General features: G+C 39.9%; 1 protein-coding gene across 3 annotated transcripts in view; it reads left to right on the top strand.

Moving 5' to 3' along the window:
• The window catches only part of ATP7A (ATPase copper transporting alpha), a 144,590-nt gene that overhangs the window by 108,801 nt on the left and 12,230 nt on the right, over positions 1-23,559 (top strand). For all 3 annotated transcript variants that reach the window (XM_025373494.1, XM_025373492.1, XM_025373493.1), the window contains 7 exons: positions 14-105; positions 1,112-1,239; positions 5,266-5,420; positions 5,960-6,094; positions 14,309-14,503; positions 16,419-16,601; positions 18,632-18,848. In XM_025373494.1, coding sequence (XP_025229279.1) covers positions 14-105; positions 1,112-1,239; positions 5,266-5,420; positions 5,960-6,094; positions 14,309-14,503; positions 16,419-16,601; positions 18,632-18,848 — 1,105 coding nt within the window. The remainder of the gene's footprint in view (positions 1-13; positions 106-1,111; positions 1,240-5,265; positions 5,421-5,959; positions 6,095-14,308; positions 14,504-16,418; positions 16,602-18,631; positions 18,849-23,559) is intronic.

Raw genomic sequence — 23,559 nt, 5'->3', positions numbered from 1 at the left:
TTTTAATTTATAGGGCAAAACATCAGAGGCTCTTGCAAAGCTAATTTCACTACAAGCTACAGAAGCAACCATTGTAACTCTTGATTCTGATAATATCCTTCTCAGGTATTTATCTTCCCTCTTCCCTCTTCTCTTTTTTTAACTTCTTAAGAAAAATTTCAGATATACACAGAAGTAGAAAAAGGACTATCATGAATTCACATAATCTGTCTCCCAGATATAAAAATTATCCACATTTTGCCATGCTTCATCTATCCATTTTATCTTTCTTTCTTGTTGCAGTAGTATTAAACCAAATGTCAGTCATATTGTTTTACTGCTAAATAGTCTGTATTATCTCTAAAAAGGATATATTCTGGTATAACTATACTACCATATTGTACCTAACAAAATGAACATTAATTCCTTAATGTCACCTAAGACCCAGTTCATATTCACGTTTCTCCTGTTGTCTCCAAAATGTTTTAAGTCTCTTTGCCTGAAATAGAATTCAAACAAGATCCATGCATCATCGCATTTGACTATCATATGACTTATGTTCTTTTAATCTAAAACAGTACCTCCCTTCTTTCTTTTCATTCTCCTTCCTTCCCTCCTGCCCCCAAAACAATTGACTTGTTGAAGAAATAGCCATCAGTTGTTCTGTAGAATATCCCACAATCTGAATTTATCTCTTTGCTTCCTTTTGGTTTCATTTAACTTGTTCTATAACTCCTGTGTTACTTGTAAATTGGAAGATAAAGCTAAAGACTTGATTAGATTTCAATCTTTTGTATTTCTCATTTTTATACTCATAAAATTGTTTAGGCAAAATTACATAATAAATAAAGTTTTAGTTAAATGAAACCTATTACATTATTTTTTAAAACTTTCATTTTTTAACAATGACTGTTCAAAAAAATATTTAGAGTGCCTACTTTGTGCTAGCTACTGTACTGTTCATTAACAGTAAGCAAAACTGACATACTAGTTCCTAGCTTAAATGTTGGTTCTAGCTTCCATTGGTAGTAATTATGGAGCCACAAGCTTGACGTGAACTAAAGAGCTTGCATGGAGAGGTCAGGGTAGGAAGCATATTATAATGGTGCTTTTTATGTTAACTTATATCCAGTGAAGAACAAGTGGATGTAGAACTTGTACAACGTGGAGATATCATTAAAGTAGTTCCAGGAGGCAAATTTCCAGTGGATGGTCGTGTTATTGAAGGACATTCTATGGTAGATGAGTCCCTCATCACAGGTATGTTCTTTCAAAGGATCATGACCAAAATGTTAAGAAGAATAGACATGAAAGATGAAGCACTTTTTGTCGAAGCTATGAATACATAAATTATGAACAAAGAAAATAAGTTCTTTTAAGACTGTATTAAATCAGTTTCCTCAGATTTACTTTGTGGCTTTAGTTATGCTATTAGTCCATTTTCACATTGCTATGAAGAAATACCTGAAACTGGGTAATTTATAAAACAAAGAAGTTTAATTGACTCACAGTTCCACATGTCTGGGGAGGCCTCAGGAAACTTGTAATCATGGTGGAGGAAAAGGGGAAGCAAGGACCTTCTTCACAAGGCAGCAGGAGAGAGAAGTGCTAGCAGGGGAAATGCCAGATGCTTATAAAACCATAAGGTTTCATGAGAACTCACTATCATGAGAACAACATAGGGGAAACTGCCCCCATGATTCAATCACCTCCCCTCCTCGACATGTGGGGATTACAATTTGAGATGAGATTTGGGTGGGGACACAGAGCCAAACCATATCATGCCACCCTTGACCCCTCCCAAATGTCATGTCTTTTCACATTTCAAAACCAATCATGCCTTCCCAACAGTCCCCCAAAGTCTTATTTCAGCATTAACTCAAAAGTCCACAATCTAAACTCTCATCTGAGACAAGTCAAGTCCCTTCCACCTATGAGACTGTAAAATCAAAAACTATTTCCTTCCAAGATACAATGTGAGTACAGGCATTGGATAAATGCTCTCATTCCAAATGGGAGAAATTGGCCAAAACAAAGGGGCTACAGGCCCCATGCAAGTCTAAAATCCATTGGGGCAGTCATTAAATCTTAATAAATCTTAAAGCTCCAAAATGATCTCCTTTGACTTCATGTCTCACATCCAGGTCATGCTGATGCAAGAAGAAGTAGGCTCCCAAAGTCTTGGTCAGATCTACCCCTGTGGCTTTGCAGGGTACAGCCCCCCCAAAATGGCTGGTTTCACAGGCTGGTGTTGAGTGTCTGTGGCTTTTCCAGGTGCACAGTACAAGCTGTTGGTGAATCTCTACCATTCTGTGGTCTGGAGGATAGTGGCCCTCTTCTCACAGCTCCACTAGGCAGTGCCCCATTGGGGACTCTGTGTAGGGGCTCCAGACTCACATTTCCCTTCTGTACTGCCCTAGCAGAGGTTTTCCATGATGGCTCCTCCCCTGCAGCAGACTTCTGCCTGGACATCCAGGCATTTCCATACATCCTCTGAAATCTAGGCAGAGATTCCCAAACTTCAGTTCTTTACTTCTGTGCACCTGCAGGCCCAACGCCACATGGAAGCTGCCAAGGCTTGGGGCTTGCACCCTCTGAAGCAATGGCCTGAGTTTTACCTTGACTCCTTTTAGCCCTGACTGGAGCTGAAGCTGCTGGGATGCAGGATACCATGTCACTAAGGCTGCACAGAGCATCAGAGGCCCTGGTTCCCAGCCCACAAAATCATTTTTTCTCCTAGGCCTCAGGGCCTGTGATGGGAGGGGCTACTGCCAAGATCTCTGACATGTCCTGGAGATGTTTTTCCCATTGTCTTGGTGATTAACATTTGGCTCCTCATTACTTACGCAAATTTCTGCAGCCAGCTTGAATTTCTCCCCAGAAAATGGGTTTTTCTTTTCTATTGCATTGTCAGGCTGCAAATTTTCGAAGCCTTTATGCTCTGCTTCCCTTTTAAATGTAAGTTCCAGTTTCAAACCATCTCTTTGTGAACACATAAAACTGAATGCTTTCAGAATAATGCAGGTCACATCTTGAATGCTTTGCTGCTGAAAAAATTTCTTCTGCCAGGTATCATAAATCATCTCTCTCAAGTTCACTATTCCACAGATCTCTAGGGTGGGGGCAAAATGCCACCCGTCTCTTTTCTAAAGCATAGCATGAGGGACCTTTACTCCAGTTCCCAATAAGTTCCTCATCTCCATCTGAGACCACCTCAGCCTGAACTTCATTGTTCACATGACTATCAGCATTTTGATCAAAACCATTCAACAAGTTTGGCTGGGTGCAGTGGCTCATGCCTGTAATCCCAGCACTTTTGGGAGGCCGAGGCTGGTGGATCACTTAAGGTCAGGAGTTTGAGACCAGCCTGACTAACATGGTGAAACCCCTTCTCTACTAAAAATATAAAATTAGCTGGGTTTGGTGGAGTGTGCCTGTAATCCCAGCTACTTGGGAGGATGGGGCAGAAGAATCACTTGAACTCAAGAAGCAGGGGTGGCAGTGAGCCGAGATTGCGCCATTGCACTCCAGCCTGGGCAAGAAGTGCGAAACTCTGTTACAGAAACAAAAAAACAAAACAAAAAAAGCCAAAACCATTCACCAAGTTTCTATGAAGTTCCAAACTTTCCCACATTTTCCTGTCTTTTTCTGAGCCCTCCAAACTGTTCCAGCCTCTGCCCATTACCCAGTTCCAAAGTCGCTTCCACATTTTCAAGTATCTTTATAGCAGTGCCCTACTCCCTGTGGTAACAACTTACTCCATTTACTACATTAGTCGGTTTTCACACTGCTCTAAAGAAATATCCAACACTGGGTAATTTATGAAGGAAGGGGGTTTAATTGATTCACAGTTCTGCATGACTGGGAAGGCCTCAGGAAACTTAAAATCTTGGCAGAAGGTGAAAGGGGCAATGACCTTCTTCATAAGGCAACAGAGAGAAGTGCCAGCAGGGGAAATGCCAAACACTTACAAAACCATCAGATCTCGTGAAAACTCACTCATCACAAGAATAGCATGGGGGAAATGGCACCCCATGACTCAATCACCTCCCTCCCTTGACATGTGGGGATTATAGGTCCCTCCCTCAACATGTGGGGATTACAATTAGAGATGAAACTTGGGTGGGGACACAGAGCCAAACCATATCAGCTATTGAAGGCTTTTATCACTGGAGATTATTAGCTACTAGAATGCATAACCAAAGGAAGTTGTCTCAGTTTCCTGTACACCTGATGGACTTTGGCAAATTTTCCTGGGCAAATACCTATTCTGTCTTTCTGCTGTAAAGACTGGTCTAATCTGAGCTATGATACGAGTCCAGGTTTTCCACATCAGGGTCTACTCTAAGGGAATAAGCCTGGCATAGTTTTAGAAATCTTAGGTAAAATCTGAAGCAGAACCAAAATGATACCTTTCCCATCTCAACTCTCTGATAGTCCTAGAAGAAACTCAGTTTATGAACCATGTGGAAGTAATGTGGGACTATGTGTTTCTTCCTTTATTTTATTTTGTTTATTTTGAGACAGGGTCTTACCCTCTCACCCAAGCTGGAGTACAGTGGCACAATCTCGACTCATGGTATCCTCTGCCTCCTGGGCTCAAACAATCCTCCCACCTCAGCCTCCCGTGTACCTGGGACTACAGGCACATGCCACCATGCCTGGCTAACTTTTGTATTTTTTTTGTACAGATAGGGTTTTGCCATGTTGCCCAGGCTGGTCTTGAACTGCTGAGCTCAAGCCATCTGTCTGCCTCAGCCTCCCAAAGTGCTAGGATTACAGGCATGAGCCACTGTGCCCAACGAGACTGTGTGCTTCTCTATAGGGGTGCTATTGCCAGTTTGGATGGAGCAATTCTTAGTTCTGGGGGACTCTCTTACACACTGTAGTACAATTCAGTGTCCCTGACCCTGGCACTGGCACACTAAATCGAAGTAGTAGCACCCCTTTCCCCATCCCGTGCAGTCATTATTACAAACAAAAACTCCCTCCTACATTTCTAAAGGTTCCTTGAGAACAGGTTAAGAACCGATGTTCTAGGACTAGGGTGAAACTCTAAAAGTATCTGCCAACAAGAGCTACCATACAGGTTTTTCCCGTTCAAGGTTTATATTCCTGGCTTTGGCCTAGGGAATTGATACAAGGGAGAGGGGAAAGCAACTTTTACCTAGGCATTTGTTCAGATTCTATTTTATATCTAGATATTTTTGGCAAGTAACAAATAATGATATGTTTCATGATAGTGATCATTTATGCTCCTTAAATGTATCTCTACCCTCCATACAGGGGAGGCAATGCCTGTGGCTAAGAAACCTGGCAGCACAGTGATTGCTGGTTCCATTAACCAGAATGGGTCGCTGCTTATCCGTGCAACTCATGTTGGAGCAGACACAACCCTTTCTCAAATTGTCAAACTTGTGGAAGAGGCACAAACATCAAAGGTAACTTAACTCCCTAGGAGAAACAAACTATTTTCTTTAAAGCCTTCTCAGTATAAATCTTCACCTAGTTTTTACGTTTTCCGATAAAAATTTTAGTTGCATTAATATGGAGTTTGTTTGTTTTTGCTTTGAGACAGGGTCTCACTCTGTTGCCCAGGCTGGAGTGCAGTGGCACCATCATGGCTCACTGCACTTGACCTCCTAAATTCAAGCAATCCTTCTGCCTCAGCCTCCCGAGTAGCTGGGACTGTGTGTGGGCACATGCCCGCACACCCAGCTAATTTAAAAACAATTTTTTTATACAAACAGGGTCTCCCTAAGTTGCCCAGGATGGTTTCAAACTCCTGGACTCAAGCTATCATCCTGCCTTAGTCTCTCAAAGTGTTGGGATTACAGGTGTGAGCCACCACACCTGGCCATTAACATGAAGTTTGTTAAAATATTTCTATTTGTGCTAACTACTAAATATACTCTGCATTCAGTATCAAAAAAGACTTTGATATGCTTCTTATTATTATTGTTGTTATTTTTAATTCTAGGCTCCTATCCAGCAGTTTGCAGACAAACTCAGTGGCTATTTTGTTCCTTTTATTGTTTTTGTTTCCATTGCCACCCTCTTGGTATGGATTGTAATTGGATTTCTGAATTTTGAAATTGTGGAAACCTACTTTCCTGTAAGTGACTTGTAATAACTCTTTACTATATGCAGAACAATTTGTGAGTCTTTTGCATTAGTAATTCAGTGGAAATAACTTTAATAATTACCAGGACCTTTAAAGGTTTGGAGTGGGAGGGTGATAAGAATAATATTTGCATTTTTATAAATATAAAAAATTTCCTTTTGGAGAAAAATTTTTATTATGACTTGTGATTTTTCAAAAACAAATACCAAACTTTTACATGTTATGCTTAGTCTCATTTCTGACATGGTTTTGCTTTCACAAAGGACTATAGATATATTGAGGAAAACCTCAGGATTTCAGCTCCGTCATTTACTGTCAATGTGATCTTAGACTACTTAATTGCTCTCTGAGCTTCAGTTTCCTCAACTATAAAGTGAAGTTTTAGTAATACCCATTTTGTGTAACTTAAGATTGTTGTGAAGGTTAAATAAGATAATATATTAGAAATAATTTGTAATTTATTAAATGCTTTACAAATATAGGATATTATTAGTGTCTGCTCATCTAGTTCTCTGATGCTCTCTATGGTGTTGTAAAGTGGTAAAGTAGTAGAACTGGACTGTGCCTCAAATTAGATATATAAACTTTAAGTCATGTCACTTTTACTATCCTCAGTTCTCTTATCTGTAAAATAGGGAAAATAATACCTAAGATACAGGATTGGAATTAGTATAGGTGAAAGCATCTAACATATTGACAGATGCAGGTGACAGCCAAGGGTCCCCCAGTGAAACCCCTGAAGGTTGAAAACCTTTAAGCCTAAAACATCCTGAAGGTTGAAACACCAGACTGCTGGTCCCAGATGAAGCCTGCCCTACCCGCTAACGCCCCACTGATTCTTTCTAAATAATGTCCACCTATGCACTGGGAGGATGCGGTGGGGCCCCAGGAAGTTCACCCCGTTTGTATAGGGGAGGAGTCTGACCTGTCCTATTCCTGGGTGGTACCTGGGGTTCAGTCGGTGAGGTGGAGAGCCTGTTAACAGGACTCAATCTCATTTTGCTGAGTTGTTTTTCCTTTTTCCGTTTTGGCCAACAAATTCCCTTCCCCCTCACCCTTCAAAGTGTCTGCAAACCTAATCTTTCCTGGCCTTGTGACAAGCATCTGTTCTTTTTCTACAACAACATGTGTACATCTATGAAGTTTATGGAAGCATAAGCCTAGAAATCTATGAAAGCCCCTTCCAGCTGTGTTTCTATATCGATCTGTAACTCTTGGATAAATATTGAAGTATTTGAGAACTTAATAAGAACCTAACACTGTAAAACTATTACTGATAAGAGCTGCAGTGAGCCATGATTGCACTACTGTACTACAGCCTGGGCAACAGAGCGAGACTCCTACTCACAGTAAATAAAACCTTAGTTTGTTGTGTTTATTTTATTTTTTATTCAGGAGGTACATGTGCAGGTTTGTTTGTTTGTTTGTTTGTTTGTTTGTTTATTGAGACAGAGTCTTGCTCTGTCACCCAGGCTGGAGTGCAGTGGCACAATCTCGGCTCACTGCAACTTCCACCTCCCAGGTTCAAATGATTCTCATGCCTCAGCCTCCCGAGTAGCTGGGATTACAGGCTTATGCCACCATGCCCGGCTAATTTTTGTATTTTTAGTAGAGATGGGGTTTTGCCATGTTGGTCAGGGTGATCTCAAATTCCTGACCTCAGGTGATCCACTTGCCTCGGCCTCCCAGAGTGCTGGGATAACAGGCGTGATCCACCGTGCCTGGCCCATGGGTGTATTGTTTATTACATGAGTATATTGGGTGATGCTGGAGTTTAGGCTTATGGTGACCCCATATCCCAAATAGTGAACATAGTACTCAATAAGTAGTTTTTCATCCCTTGCCCCCCTCCCTTCTTCTCACCTTTTGGAGGCCCCACTGCTCATTGATTCCCATCTTTATGTCCATGTGTAACCATTGTTTAGCTCCCGCTTATAAGTGAGAACATGTAGTATTTGATTTTCTGTTCCTACATTAAGTCACTTAGGATAATGACCTCCAGCTTCATCCATGCTACGCAAAGGACATGATTTCATTCTTTTTTTATGGCTGCATAGTATTCCATAGTGTATATGTACCACATTTCCTTTATCCAGTCCATCAATGATGGGCACCTGGGTGACTCCAAGTCTTTGCTATTGTGAAGAGTGCTGTGATAAACACACACGTGCAGTTGTCTTTTTGATAAAACAATTTAAAATAAATAAAGGAAAATCCTTTGAGTAGATATCCAGTAGTGGGATTGCTGGGTTGAATGGTAGTTCTATTTTAAGTTCTTGGAGAAATCTCCAGACTGTTTTCCATAGAGGTTGAACTGATTTACATTCCCACCAACAGTATATAAGTATTCCCTTTTCTCTGCATCATTGCCAATGTCTTGTTATTTTTTGACTTTTTAATTATAGCCATTCTGACTGGTGTGAAGGGGTATTTCATTGTGGTTTTAATTTGCATTTTCCTGATGATTAGTGATGTTGAGTAGTTTTTCATGTGTTTTTTGATAACTTGTATGTCTTCTTTTGAGAAGTGTCTATTTATGCCCTTTGCCCACTTTTAAATAGGGTTGTTTTATCCTTATTGATTTGATTTGTTTAAGTTTCATATAGAGCCTAGATATTAGTCCTTTGTTGGATGCATACTTAGGAAATATTTTCTCCCATTCTGTACGTCTGTACGTTCTGTGCTTATTCTGTTGATTGTTTCTTTTGTTGTGTAGAAGCTCTTTAGTTTAATTAAATCTCCTTTATTAATTTTTGTTTTTGTTGCAATTGCTTTTCAGGTCTTAGTCATAAATTCTTTCCCTAGGATAATGTCCAGAAGAGTTTTTCCTAGGTTCTCTTGGGGTTTTTATAGTTTGAGTTTTTACATTTAAGTCTTCAATCTATCCTTAGTTAATTTTTATATATGGTGAGAGATATGAGTACAGTTTCATTCTTCTGCACATGGCTAGGTAGTTTTCCCAGCACCATATATTGAATAGGGTGTCCTTTGCCCATTGTTTGTTTTTGTCAACTTTGTTGAAGATCAGTTGGTTGTAGGTGTGTGGCTTTATTTCTGGGCTCTCTATTTTATTCAATTGATTTACGTGGCTATTTTCGTATCAATACCATGCTGTTTTGATTACTATAATCTTTTAGTATAATTTGAAGTTGGGTAATGTGATGCCTCTAGTTTTATTCTTTTTGCTTAGGATTGCTTTGGCTATTTAGGTTCTTTTTCTGTATGAAATTTAGGATTTCTTTTTAAATTCTGTGACAGAAGACAGTAGTAGTTTTATAGGAATTGTGTTCAATCTATAGATTGCTTTGGACAGGATGGTAGTTAGGGTTAGGGTTAGACATGGAGAGAAGATCATCTCCTGCCAAACCCTTCCCCCACACCTACAGTGCTACAGATGCAGCAGTGGTATTTCCCACCAGGAGCCAGCTAACGCACACTTGGACAAAGCATATTTCATGCATTACATGGTGGCTCCAGCCCTACTACAAGTGAGTCACATGCTGCTTGGGCTTTATCCAAGGGCAAGGCTCAACTTCTTCTCCCGACAGAGTGGCACTGTCCCAGCAAGGAGAGACAGACAAATCACTGAGTTGCCTGTTTTGGTCTGGGGGAAAGACTAACCCAAACCCATTTTAGTGGTAGCTATCGGAGGGGCATACTCATGGGAACCAAAGGACAAAGTCCTTATGAAATGAAGGTCAGGAGCCCTACAACAAGGGCACAAAAGAGAAGCTGATCATGTTCTTGCCAGCACAGGATCAGGAATGGGAGTGCACCCTAATGTAATCTCTTCCCACCATCCCTGCATCAGGGCAGGTACTTCCACCTGACACCAACCTACCTGCTGTCTTTTACTCTTGAGTGCCGTCTACTGGTCTGTATCCTGAACTGCATCATAAAATTTAAAATCTGCTAACAGAAAGGCTTAATTCTAGCCCTTAAGATAAGTCCACAGGGACCTCTGCACCCTAAACCCTACAGGAGATTTTCAGCTCTAATGGCTAATACTTCACTACAAAAAGCAGCATCTGAGAAAGCTACAGCATAGAAGCTATCCACAACCAAGGAATCTGTACAGCACCTTGGCCCCCTAAAAGTACCAAAAACAAAGCTAAATAATCATACACAACATGCACCACAGTAAAGCACCCAAAGGAAAGAAAAGAAGGAAAGAAAAAGTCCCATGGAAATGATAGCAAATTCAAAAATAGGAAGCAAAAGTTCCCTTGGATGAGAAAGAATTAGTGCAAGAACTCCAGCAGTACAAGAAGTGTTTTCACAACACCAAAGGATTGTAATAGCTCTCTAGCAATGGCTCCTAAGCAGACTGAAATGTCTGGAATGACAGATAAGTAATTTAAAATATGGATTGCAAGGAAACCTCAATGAGATCCAAATGAAAGTTGAAATCCAGTATAAAGAAACCAGAAAAACGATTCAGGATATGCAAGATGAGGTAGCCATATTAAGAAAAAAAAAAAAAAAAAAAATGGAACTGCTGGAACTGAAAAATTCACTAAAGGAATTTCAAATCCAGAGAACTCCTGCAAAACATTATAGAAGATGACCATCCCCAAGGCACACAGGCATTAGAATATTCAAAGTCAATGCAAAAGAAAAAAGTCTTAAAGGCAGCTACAGAAAAGGGCCAAATTACCTACAGAGAAAACCCATCAGGCTAACCACAGACTTCTCAGTGGAAATGTTACAAAGCTGGAAGTGATTGGGAGCCTATTTTTAGTTTCCCTAAAGAAAAAAAAAAATTGGCAACCAGGAATTTCATATACTGCCAAATTAAGCTTCATACATGCAGTAGAAACAAAGTCTTCCCCCAGACAAGCAAACAGTAAGGAAATTCGTCACCACCAGACCAGAGCTATAAGAAAGGTTCAGAGGAGTTCTGAACATGGAAACAAAAGAATGATACTTGCCACCACAAAAACATGTATAAATACAAAGCTCACAGACCCTATAAAGCAATTACACAATTGAGACTACAAAGAAACTAGCAAACACCACCATGAGGAACAAAACCTCATATGTCAATATTAAACTTGAATGTAAATGGCCTAAATACTCCACTTAAAAGAGATAGATAGAGTGGCAAATTGGAATAAAAAAGCAAGATCCATCCTTTTGCTGTCATCAAGAGACCTATCTCACAGGTAATAACTCATAGGCTCAAGGTGAAGGGATGGAGAAAGATCTGTCATGCAAATGGAAAACAAAGAGCAGGGGTTGCTATTCTTGTGTTAGATAAAACAGAGTTTAAACCAACAATAGTTTTTAAAAAGGCAAAGAAGGGCACTACAAAATGATAAAGGTCTCAATTCAACAAGAAGATTTAACTATCTTAAATACATATGCACCCAACATTGGAACATCTAGATTTATAAAACAAATACTGCTAGACCTACAAAAAGAGGTAGACTGCCATACAATAATAGTGGAGGACTTTAGTACCCCACTGACAGCACTAGAGAGATCATCAAGGACAAAAAGTAGCAAAGAAATTCTGCACTTAAATTGGATTCTCAACCAAGTGGACCTAATAGATATCTACAGAATACTCCACTCAATAATCACAGAATATACATTCTTCTTATATGAACATGGGACATTCCCTAACATTGACCATAGGCTTGGTCATAAAGCAAGTCTCAATAAATTAAAAAACAACTAGATCAGATCAGGCATCCTCCTACACTACAGTGGAATAAAATTAGAAATCAATACCAAGAGGAACTCTAAAAGCCGCACAAGTACAGGGAGACTAAACAACCAACTCCTGAATAAATTTTGGGTAAACAATGAAGTTAATGCATTTCTGCCGGGTGTGGTGGCTCATGCCTGTAATCCCAGCACTTTGGGAGGCCGAGGCAGGTGGATCACCTGAGGTCGGGAGTTCAAGACCAGCCTGGCCAACATGGTGAAACCCTGTCTCTACTAAAAATACAAAAATTAGCTGGGCATGGTGGCGCATGCCTGTAATCCCAGCTACTTGGGAGGCTGAGGCAGGAGAATCACTTGAACCCAGGAGGTGGAGGTTTCACTGAGCCTAGATTGCGCCGTTGCACTGCAGCCTGGGCAACAAGAACAAAACTCCGTCTCGGAAAAAAAAAAAGAAATTATCTCTATTCCTGATGACATGATTCTATACCTAGAAAACCATAAAGATTTCTCCAGAAGACTCCCAGACCAGATAAACTACTTCAGTAAAGTTTCAGGATATAAAATCAACATACAAAAATTATTAACATTTCTATACACCAACAGTGTCCAACTTGAGAACCAAATCAAGAACTCAATCCCATTTACAATAGTCACACACAAAACATACCTAGGAATACATTTAACCAAGGAGGTGAAAGATCTCTACAAAGAGAAACATAAAAAACTGATGAAAGAAACTGAAGAGGGCACAAACAAATGGAAAAACATTCCATGCCCATGGATTGAAAGCATTAATAGTATTAAAACTACCATACTGTGCAAAGCAATCTATAGATTCAACACAATTCCTATAAAACTAATGTCCTCTGTCACAGAATTAAAAAAGCAATCCTAAAATTAATATGGAAAAAGAACCTAAATAGCCGAAGCAATCCTAAGCAAAAAGAATAAAACTAGAGGCATCACATTACCTGACTTCAAATTATACTAAAAGGCTATAGTAATCAAAACAGCATGGTTCTGATACAAAAATAGACATGTAAATCAATTGAACAAAATAGAGAACCCAGAAATAAAGCCACACACCTACAACCAACTGATCTTCAACAAAGTTGACAAAAACAAACAATGGGGAAAGGACACCCTATTCAATATATGGTATTATTATATGGGATTACAGACATGAGCCACCATGTCCAGCCCATTACTGTAATATTAAAAAGTTTCTTTAAATTATTCATGTCTGTTTAGTACACACTGAACAAAAGGATTGTTGAAAAGTTTTTTTTTGTTTGTTTGTTTGTTTGTTTTTTCCGAGACAGAGTCTCACTCTGTTGCCCCAGCAGTAATGCAGTGGTGCAATCATGGCTCATTGCAGCCTCAAACTTCTGAGCTTAAGCGATTCTCTTACCTTAGCCTCCTGAGTAGCTGCGACTACAGACATGCACCACCATCCCTGGCTAATGTTTTGTGTTTTTTTGGGTTTTTTTTGAGATCGAGTTTTGCTCTTGTCGCGCAGGCTGGAGTGTAGTGGTATGATCTCGGCTCACTGCAACCTCTGCCTTCCAGGTTCAAGCAATTCTTGTGCCTCAGCCTCCCAAGTAGCTGGGATTACAGGCATGTGTCACCATGCCCAGCTAATTTTTGCATTTTTAATAGAGATGAGGTTTCACCATGTTGGCCAGGCAGGTCTTGAACTCCTGACCTCAGGTGATCCACCCGCCTTGGCCTCCCAAAGTGCTGGGATTACAGGCATGAGCCACCGTGCCCGGCCATGCCTGACTAAAAAAAAATTTTTTTTGTAGAGATGAGGTATTACCATGTTGCCCAGGGTGGTCTCAAACTCCTGGCCTCAAATGATCCTCCTGTCTTAGCCTCCAAAAGCACTGGGATTACAGATGTGAGCCAGTGCATAGGCCGGCAAGTAGCTTGGAATGTGTTTCCTTCAGGAATTTTTCTCATGAGTTCAGGATGTCTTAGATTTCTTCTAAAACTACCAATTATATTGTTCCCACATGAGCGAACACTGAACGTCACTAAGAGTTTAATTAGTAGATATAGTTGGTTTACATTGTTATGTCCAAAAGGATTTTGTTGAAATATGACTAAGGTCCCTTTGCATGCCATGTGATTCTTTTTTCATTGTCTTTCAAGAATAGTGTGAAAGGCAGATTTATGGTTTTACTATACAGAGATTGAGACTTCTGTTTATTCAGTATCAAATTTTTTGAAAATTATGTTTCACGTTTGCAGCTATTTCTGAAGATCTCTAATAAAAACATTTATTCTCAATATGGAGCCCTTATATTCAGTCCATAGTTTGTAATTCTAGAATCTCAGTATGTCCTAATTTCTTATGTTCATAAAAGAAAGAAAGTGTTTTCTTACCTGTAACTAAAAAATATATGTAGGTAGCTAGGTAGGATATGTCACTTTTTAAATTGTGGTTTTATTTAAATAGTGTTAAGTTTTGTTTCTTTTGTTTTGTACAGCTCTAAATTAATAACGAAAATTTATGCCTTTCTTCTAAAGGGCTACAATAGAAGTATCTCCCGAACAGAAACGATAATACGATTTGCTTTCCAAGCCTCTATCACAGTTCTGTGTATTGCATGTCCCTGTTCACTGGGACTGGCCACTCCAACTGCTGTGATGGTGGGTACAGGAGTAGGTGCTCAAAATGGCATACTAATAAAAGGTGGAGAGCCACTGGAGATGGCTCATAAGGTAAGACAGTCCCCAGAACTAAAACTTGTCCCACCAAACTATCAGTATCACCCCTGTTGAGAAACACATACTCCTAAATTATGTCTCTGTGGTCCATGAGCTGAGTTGCTTCTAGGACTATCCAGAGATTTGAGGCAGGAAAGGTGTTATTTTGGTTCTGCTCCAGATTGGCCTTAGTTGCCTAAGATCCCTAAAACTACTCCAGGCCTATTCTATTAGAGCAGACCCTAATATGGACTCCTGGACTCCTATCCTAGCTCAGACTAGACTAGTCTTTATGGCAGAAAGACAGAATAGGTATTTGCCCAGGAAAATTTGCCAAACTCTAGCAGCCTTCTTATTTGTGTGTGACTTGTTTTCTTCACTGGGACCTTCAATTACAGTGCCATTTCTTTGCCTTTGCTGCCACCAGCCAACAGTTTGTAGCTATCACTTTAGGAATATAATCCTATCTCTGATCTCATATTACGCTTTCCATAATCATCGCAAGGCTACATGACTTCAACTAAAACCATGTTTCTACCAGTATGTTCTTATTATGAGAATGTAAGCTATATACATAGGTATGTAGTAAACATAGAACATATCTTAGAACAAATCTGGAAACTCACCTCGCCAGAGGATACAGGCTAGTAATTTTTATAGACATTTTAAATTTTGATATAATTTCAAAATTAAAAGTTGCAAGACTAGCCTGGTGCAGTGGCTCATACCTGTAATCCCAGCACTTTGGGAGGCTGAGGCAGGCGGATCACGAGGTCAGGAGTTTGAGACCAGCCTGACCAACATGGTGAAACCCCGTCTCTACTAAAAATACAAAAATTAGCTGGGCAAGGTAGCATGCCTGTAATCCCAACTACTCAGGAGACTGAGGCAGGAGAATAGCTTGAACCCGGGAGGCGGGGGTTGCAGTGAGCCAAGATAGCTATTTTTTCCCCTGTCCAGAATCATACTTTGTTGGTTTATTTTTCTTTTCTTTTCTTTCTTTCTTTCTTTCTTTCTTTCTTTCTTTCTTTCTTTCTTTCTTTCTTTCTTTCTTTCTTTCTTTCTTTCTTTCTTTTATTTCTTTCTTTCTCTCTTTCTTTCTTTCTCTTTCTTTCTTTCTCTCTCTCTCTTTCCTTCCTTCCTTCCTTCCTTCCTTCCTTCCTTCCTTCCTTCCTTCCTTCCTTCCTTCCTTCCTTCCTTCCTTCTTTCTCTTTCTTTCTTTCCTTTTTTTTTTTTTCATGAAGTCTCGCTCTGTGGCCCAGGCTGGAGTGCAGTGGTGCGATCTCAGCTTACTGCAAGCTCCACCTACCAAGTTCCAGCGATTCTCCTGCCTCAGCCTCCCGAGTAGCTGGGATTACAGGCATGCACCACCACGCCCAGCTAACTTTTTATTATTGGTAGAGATGGGGTTTCACCATGTTGGCCAGGCTGGTCTCGATCTCCTGACCTCAGGTGATCGATCCGTCCACCTCGGCCTCTGAAAGTGCTGGTATTATAGGCTTGAACCACTACACCTGGCCTTTTACCTTTATTCTTATAATCATTTCCCTACTGCCTAGATTTTCCCATCAGATCTATAATTCATTAGTATTGAAAGCCTTTCTTTTTTACCTTGAGGCACCAGAGGCGTCTCTTAATTACCTGTTAACAGTCAACCCTTAAAAATTAGCTCTGGTTGTTTAACATATATTCACAGTCATTCAGTATGAACAAACAGTTCAACATTGGCAGAGGAGAGCTATTATGTATAACTAAGAGTATTTCTTCTTTTATTTTCCCAAAGATCATCAGTTTTTTAAGTCAAATTAAGTCAAAGGTCAGTTTACTAAGAAACTAAATAGTCATCTGTTTGTCAAAACAGACCTTTTTCTTATTTCTGGAAAGGTGATGTGGAGGATCATCAAGTCATTGTATCTTAATTTTCTTACAGGTAAAGGTAGTGGTATTTGATAAGACTGGAACCATTACTCATGGAACCCCAGTAGTGAATCAAGTAAAGCTTCTAACGGAAAGTAACAGAATATCACACCATAAAATCTTGGCCATTGTGGGAACTGCTGAAAGTAACAGTGAACACCCTCTAGGAGCAGCCATAACCAAATACTGCAAACAGGTACATTTTTTCCTCTTGTTTATTAATCTAGTTATCTCCTGTAGGAATTCCCCGGATCAAATCCAGACTGGTGTTTGATTTGCATGTATGGTTGGTATGAGACTAAAAAGACTTGTATTTTCTCATTTAATTGTATGTAACTCATTTCTTCATACAGACAAGTATACAGATGAAAACAAATGAACTATAATCCTATCACACAGATAACTCCTGTTGACCAAAAAATTAAAATAGAAGTTGTACATATTTGTGGAAGGACAATTCAGATAGTTCAGAGAATTACATATTGAAAATTGTAAACCTCATTTCCTGCCCCCTTCCATAATTCCTTTCTCCAAAGTTTAACAACTATTAACCTATTAAGTCTTTTAAAATGACAGCTTTATTGAAATATAATTCATGTACTATAAAGTTCACATTTTTAAAGTGTATAATTCAATAATTTTAGTATAGTCATAAAGGTGTGCATCTGTTAACAGTTTTTAATGCATATAGCCACATATATGTATTTATCATATTTTAAACTTTATACAGAAAGGTCATACAATGATCAATCTTTGTTACCTTGCTTTTTTATTTTATTAAGTGAATTTTCCTACCAGGAAATGCAGATCTGCCTCATTGTTTTTAGTGGCTATATTGTATTCTATAATGTGATTGTTTGGTTTTTTTGGCTTTTACAGTATACACTCAACATCCTTATCAGTTTTTGCAAGTCTGTCTCTACATTAAATGCCTATCAATGCAATTGCTAAGTCAAAGGATGTATGCAGTTAAATTTTGATGAATCTTACCAATACCCATATGATGAGGATTACCAATACCCATGAGGGGTTATACCAATTTATACCTGCACCAAAAATTATGAGTGCTCATTTCCCCACATTCTTACCGACACTTTATTTTTATTTTCTCAATGTAATAGGTGAAAAACTACTTACTTGATGGTTTGCTTTGCATTTCCTTAATTATGAATAAGGTTGAGCATCTTTTTATATATTTATTGGCTATTTGAATTTCTTTTCCTCTAACCTGTTTGTATCTGTGACCTATTTTTCCACAGAATTGTTTGTCTTTTTCTTATTCATTTGCATGAGTTCTTTATGAATTGTCTCACACTAATTTTACACTTAAAATGTGGCAGTTTCGACCATTGGTGTTGCCATTCATTTATTTGTTCTTTCCCTTTTACCTATTACCTGATCTGGCTTCCTTACACCAAAATCAAACAGCAGAGAGGATGAAGCTATAAAGAGCTAGGAAACAATGAGGGCCCCCAGAACTTTTCGGCTTACTAAAGACGTAGACTAGAGAGCAGATGGAGAGCCCCTAGTAACTAAAGGCCCTATACTTTGTTACCCTTTGTTGCCCTGTGTTGAATAGAAAACCTGACTTGACTACAGAATTAAAATTTTAATTTGTAATTATCTACTGGAAAGAGCAGAGAATACTGATAAGCTTTCCATGTTTTCTATAAATTTTAGACAGTGGGATTAAAACAAAGATTTTTTTTTTTTTTTTTTGAGACAGAGTCTCTCTCTGTCACCCAGGCTGGAGTGCAATAGCGCAATCTTGGCTCATTGCAACTTCCACCTCCTGGGTTCAAGCGATTCTCCCACCTCAGCCTCCCTAGTAGCTGAGATTACAGGTGTGCACCACCACACCTGGCTAATTTTTTTTTGTACTTTTAGTAGAGACAGGGTTTCACCATGTTGGCCAGCCTGGTCCCAAACTCTTGACCTCAGGTAATCTGCCCACCTTGGCTTCCTAGCCGGCTTCTTCGGCTGGAATTACAGGTGTGAGCCACTGCGCCTGGCCAAAACAAAGATTTTGAGGCACTTCTGTAACTTTGATTATTATGTTTGATGCTCTATTCCTTTGTCCTTATCAAAATCCACTGTCAAGTAGGCAGTAAGTGACAATTTTATTACAAACATTTAGAATTAACTTGGTGTTATCTTTTATTGTGCTAATAAATGACCTTGCATTATCAGAACAGTAGAGGAAATCCTTTTGTTTCTGTTTGTTAGGAACTGGACACTGAAACCTTGGGTACCTGCATAGATTTCCAGGTTGTGCCAGGCTGTGGTATTAGCTGTAAAGTCACCAATATTGAAGGCTTGCTACATAAGAATAACTGGAATATAGAGGACAATAATATTAAAAATGCATCCCTGGTTCAAATTGATGCCAGTAATGAACAGTCATCAACTTCGTCTTCCATGATTATTGATGCCCAGATCTCAAGTAAGCTAATTTTCTTTGTAGTACCAATTATGGGGCAATTATGAACATATGGCTAACTTTATAACCCTGAACTGTTATAGAAGAAACAAAAATTGGCATCATAATTTCATGTCCTCAAGTCAGTTTTACCCTATGCCTTCTGATCATTCAAATTAGTCAAGAACATTTCCCAACTGTGGTCATTAACATCACCATAGGGTGATGAGGTCTAGCCTTAGCTGATTTTCCATGATCATTCTTTTCTTACTACAACTACTCCAAACCTTTTCTATCTTTCACAAGATCCTGTGACCCTCTCCTTTGTCCCCTCTGCAAATTATCTTATTTTTTATATAGAAAATTATGGTTCTTGGTCATGTGTTCTTACATATTTTTGCCCAGAATCATTCCTTTTTTCAGGGAAAGCAGTATCCTTCATCTTGCCTAATGAATCCCTTCATCTAGATCCCACCCTCTCTTGATTCATCAGGGACCTCCCTCTTTCTGTTAGGTCTCCTTGCTTCTTCATTTTTCATCTCTTTCTGTTTTAGTTTCTTCTCCTAAACATATAAATATTTCTTCCATCAAAATCACTATATTCCCATCTAGATTTTGTCCTTTCCCATCTATATTCCCATATAGATTCTGTCTTTTTCTTTTATATCAAATTTCTAGAAAGGGTAATCTAGGTTTGTTGAATTCACTTACTCCACAGTCAGGCCTCAGTTCATTGCAGTCTGGCCTCTCCCCCATCCATACTACTGAATCCATTCTTTCTAAGTTAACTGATGACTGTTGACCTCAGTGCTCTCTCCAGTGGTCACTTTTCAGTCCTCATCCTGCACGACCTCATTAAGATATTTGACAATGTTGACCATCCCTTCCTTCCTAAGGGATGATTCCATGACCCTGCTTTGTTTAGATTCTCCTCTCACCTCCCCGGCTGTTCTTTTTTTTCTTTTTTTTTTTTTTTTTTTTTTTGAGACTGAGTCTGGCTCTGTCGCCCAGGCTGGAGTGCGGTGGCCGGATCTCGGCTCACTGCAAGCTCCGCCTCCCGGGTTCACGCCATTCTCCTGCCTCAGCCTCCCGAGTAGCTGGGACCACAGGCGCCCGCCACTTCGCCCGGCTAGTTTTTGTATTTTTTAGTAGAGACGGGGTTTCACCGTGTTAGCCAGGATGGTCTCGATCTCCTGACCTCGTGATCCGCCCGTCTCGGCCTCCCAAAGTGCTGGGATTACAGGCTTGAGCCACCGCGCCCGGCCTGTTCTTTTTTTTCAAAAAGGGGTCTTGCTCTGTCACCCAGGCTGGAGTGCAGTGGTGCGATCTCAGCTCACTGCAACCTCTGCCTCCTGGATTCAAGCAGTTCTCCTGCCTCAGCCCCCAAGAAGCTGGGATTACAAGTGCATGCCGCCACGCCTGGCTAATTTTTTGTATTTTTGGTAGAGATGGGGTTTCACCATGTTAGCCAGGCTGGTCTCAAACTCCTGACCTCAAGTGATCCACCCACCTCAGCCTATCAAAGTGCTAGAATTACAGGTGTAAGCCACTGCACCCCTGGCTGTTCCTTTTAATTGTCCTTTGGTTCCTCATTTCTCTTGCTTTCAAATGTAGAGTATGTTGTCAGGGTTTTGTTCTTTGTCTTTTTCTCATTTTATAATACATACTCTCTCTGTACAACCTTATTCATGCTCATCACTTATTCTACCACCCACAGACTTCCACTATCACTCCAAAATCCATATCTTTAGCCAAGTCCTGTTTCCTTGGCTCCATGCTGATCTATCCATCTGCCCCCAAAACATGATCTACCCAACTAAGTGTTCCAATACCTCCCTCCCCATTCGTGCCTGAGTGATTTTACTAACATGCAAATCTAGTCATATCACTTTCTGATCAATACCTTTGATTACAGTGGTTTATAAGCTGTTTTTGAGCCATAGACCTTTGGAGGAATATGATGAAAGCTATGGGCCCACCCCTCAGAAAATTTTTGTTTCAAGAGATGCACATGTATCCTGAAACCCATCCATGGGTCTCTGTTAAGGATCCCAGCTTGAATGGTTCTCTCTCTCCTACTGGACAAAGTCCAGTCTCTCTGTACTTTGTTTAAGATCTGTTCCCCATGATATGTCTCCTGCCTCCCTGCATCACTCATCTTGTCTTTTTCCACTACCGCATATGTACTCCATGTTCCATCCCTACCTAACTACTTACAGTTCTTCCTTATGGTGTGTCATTTCCTGCTTATTAGATCATTTCATTTACCATTTTCTCTATGTAATGTTCTTGTTCACAAATGGAATCTACCTCGTGAACTTATGCTTATCTTTCAAGACCCAGTTTATGTCTCTCTCTTCAGTGACGCCTTCATTGACTGACATGTATTGGCAGAGGTATTTGCTCTTCTTCCTGAATCATAACTGTACTTAATCTCTGTTATTGTATTAGGACAGTGTATGATAATTATTTATTTACCTGCCTATTTCTACTAGTCTGTGACTTCTTTATTATTTGTCTATGAACTTCTAGTATCAAGCACACTGACAAATAGGAAATTCATTTGACAGCTTTTATTGAGCACCTACTGTGTGTCATGCACTGTTCAAGGCACTAAAGAATCAGCAGTAAACAAGATAAACTAAGTTCTTATTTCATGGAGCTTACATTCTTGGTGGAAGAACACAAGAGAGTGAGCAAATAAATAAGAAAATATAATAAGTCCAGTGGAGATAGTGCTATGGAGAAAAATTAAGTGAGGCAAGGGGTATAGGGGTGCTGGGAGTAGTGGGTTCTGCTTCATATAGGGTGATCAGGGTAGGCCTCACTGACAAGGTAGTGTTTGAACGAAGATCTGAGGGGATGAGAGAAAAAGCTATGTGGATTTCTGTGGCAAGAACATTCCAGGCAGGAGAAATAGTAAGTACCAAAGCCTGTAGTCAGGAATGTGCTTGACTTGTTTGAGGAATGGAAAGGAGAACAGTGTGACAAGTGCAGAGTAAATTAAATGGGTGGGCAAGGGGTATAAGACAAGGTCATAGAGGTGGTTTGGGACTAGATATGTAAGGACAAAACCAATCTGATGGTTTTGAGTAGAAGAAGGACAAAATCAATCTGACTTAACATTTTAAAAGTAAACCAGGTACAGTGACTCATGCCTGTAATCCCGGCACTTTGGGAGGCTGAGGCGGGTGGATCACTTGAGGTCAGGAGTTCAAGACCAACCTGGCCAACATGGTGAAAACCCGTGTCTACTAAAAATATAAAAATTAGTCGGGCGTGGTAGCAGGCACCTGTAATCCCAGCTACTCAGGAGGCTGAGGCAGGAGAGAATCTTGTGGGGATGGGGGGCAAGGGCAGAAGCAGGGAGATGAGTTGGTGGATGTTGTCATAATCGAGGTGAAACATAATGGTAGCTTGGACCAGTATAATAGAGGTTGTAAGAAATGGTAGAATTCTAGATGTGTCTTAAAAGGAGAGCTACAGATTTTTCTCATGGGTTGGATATATATGGTGTATGAGAGAAACGGGAGTCAGGAATTATGCCAAGGTTTGTGGCCTAAGCAGAAGGATGGAGTTATCATTTAAATAAGATGGGGGATCCCATAGGAGGGACAGTATTGGGGAAAAGATCAGGAGTTCAGTTTTGTACATGTTAAGTTTGAGTACCTATTAGAGATATCCCAAGTGGAGATATCATATAAATGGAAATACCAAGTAAGCAGTTGGCTGCAGAAGTTTGGAGTTCCAGGAAACAGACTGGATCAGAGAGATAGATTTGGGAGTCCTCTGCTTATAGGTCTGTGGTGTCTAGGAAAATAGCCACTAACTACATGTGACTCTTTAAATTAGTTAATTTACATTTAATTTAATTTAAAATTCATCTTTCAGTCATACTAGCCCCATTTCAGTGCTCAGTAGCCACATCTCTGTGTTGGTGGCTATTGTATTAAACATAGCAGCTACAGAACATTTCTAATATCACAGAAAGTTATCTTGGACTGCAGTGGTATAGATGGTATTTAAAGCCATGAGACTGGATTAGAACCCCAAGGTGTGAGAGTAGATAAAGGGAAAGAAAGAGTTAAGTACTGAATCCTGCAGCACTATAAATTAAGAAGTTAGTGAGATGAGGAGGGATGGGCAAAGAAGGCCAAGAAGTGGCCAATGAGGAGGTAACCCCTAAGAATGTGGTATCCTAGAAGCCAAATGAAGAAAGTATTTCCAGGAGGGAGTGAACAGCTGTGTTAAATTCTGCTAATAGGACAAGTAAGATGAGGACTGAGAATTAAAGTAAGGATCACTGGCTGTAATAATTCACTGGAGTACTAGAGTCAAAAGCATAAAGCTTTTGACTACCCCAATAAATGGAGTAGGTTCACAAGAGAATGGGAAGATATTTATTGAAGACAGCCAATAGAGATACTTTTGGGAAGTTTTGCTGTGTACAGAAGCAGATAAATGTGGTAGCTACAGAGGTGGGTGAGATCAAGAGAGGTTTTATTTTTTTTTAAGTTAGGACAGTGTACAGCAGAAAAAAGTTGTGTAGGAGTGGACAGGGAGAATTGTTGGAGAGGTGTTCTAGAATAGGCAAAGGAGGCGGGTGTCTAGTGCACAAGTAGAAAGGTTGGCCTTAAATTAGGAGCAGAATCAGTTTATAATAACAGAAGGGAAGCTAGATACACAGACACAGGAGGCACAGGTAGTTGAGTGAATGTGGCAATGAGAGCTGTGG

Source organism: Theropithecus gelada, chromosome X (assembly GCF_003255815.1).
Source record: "Theropithecus gelada isolate Dixy chromosome X, Tgel_1.0, whole genome shotgun sequence".
Lineage (NCBI taxonomy): Eukaryota > Metazoa > Chordata > Mammalia > Primates > Cercopithecidae > Theropithecus > Theropithecus gelada.
Note: the sequence above shows the minus strand (reverse complement) of the source record. Positions and strands in the feature narration are given on the sequence as shown.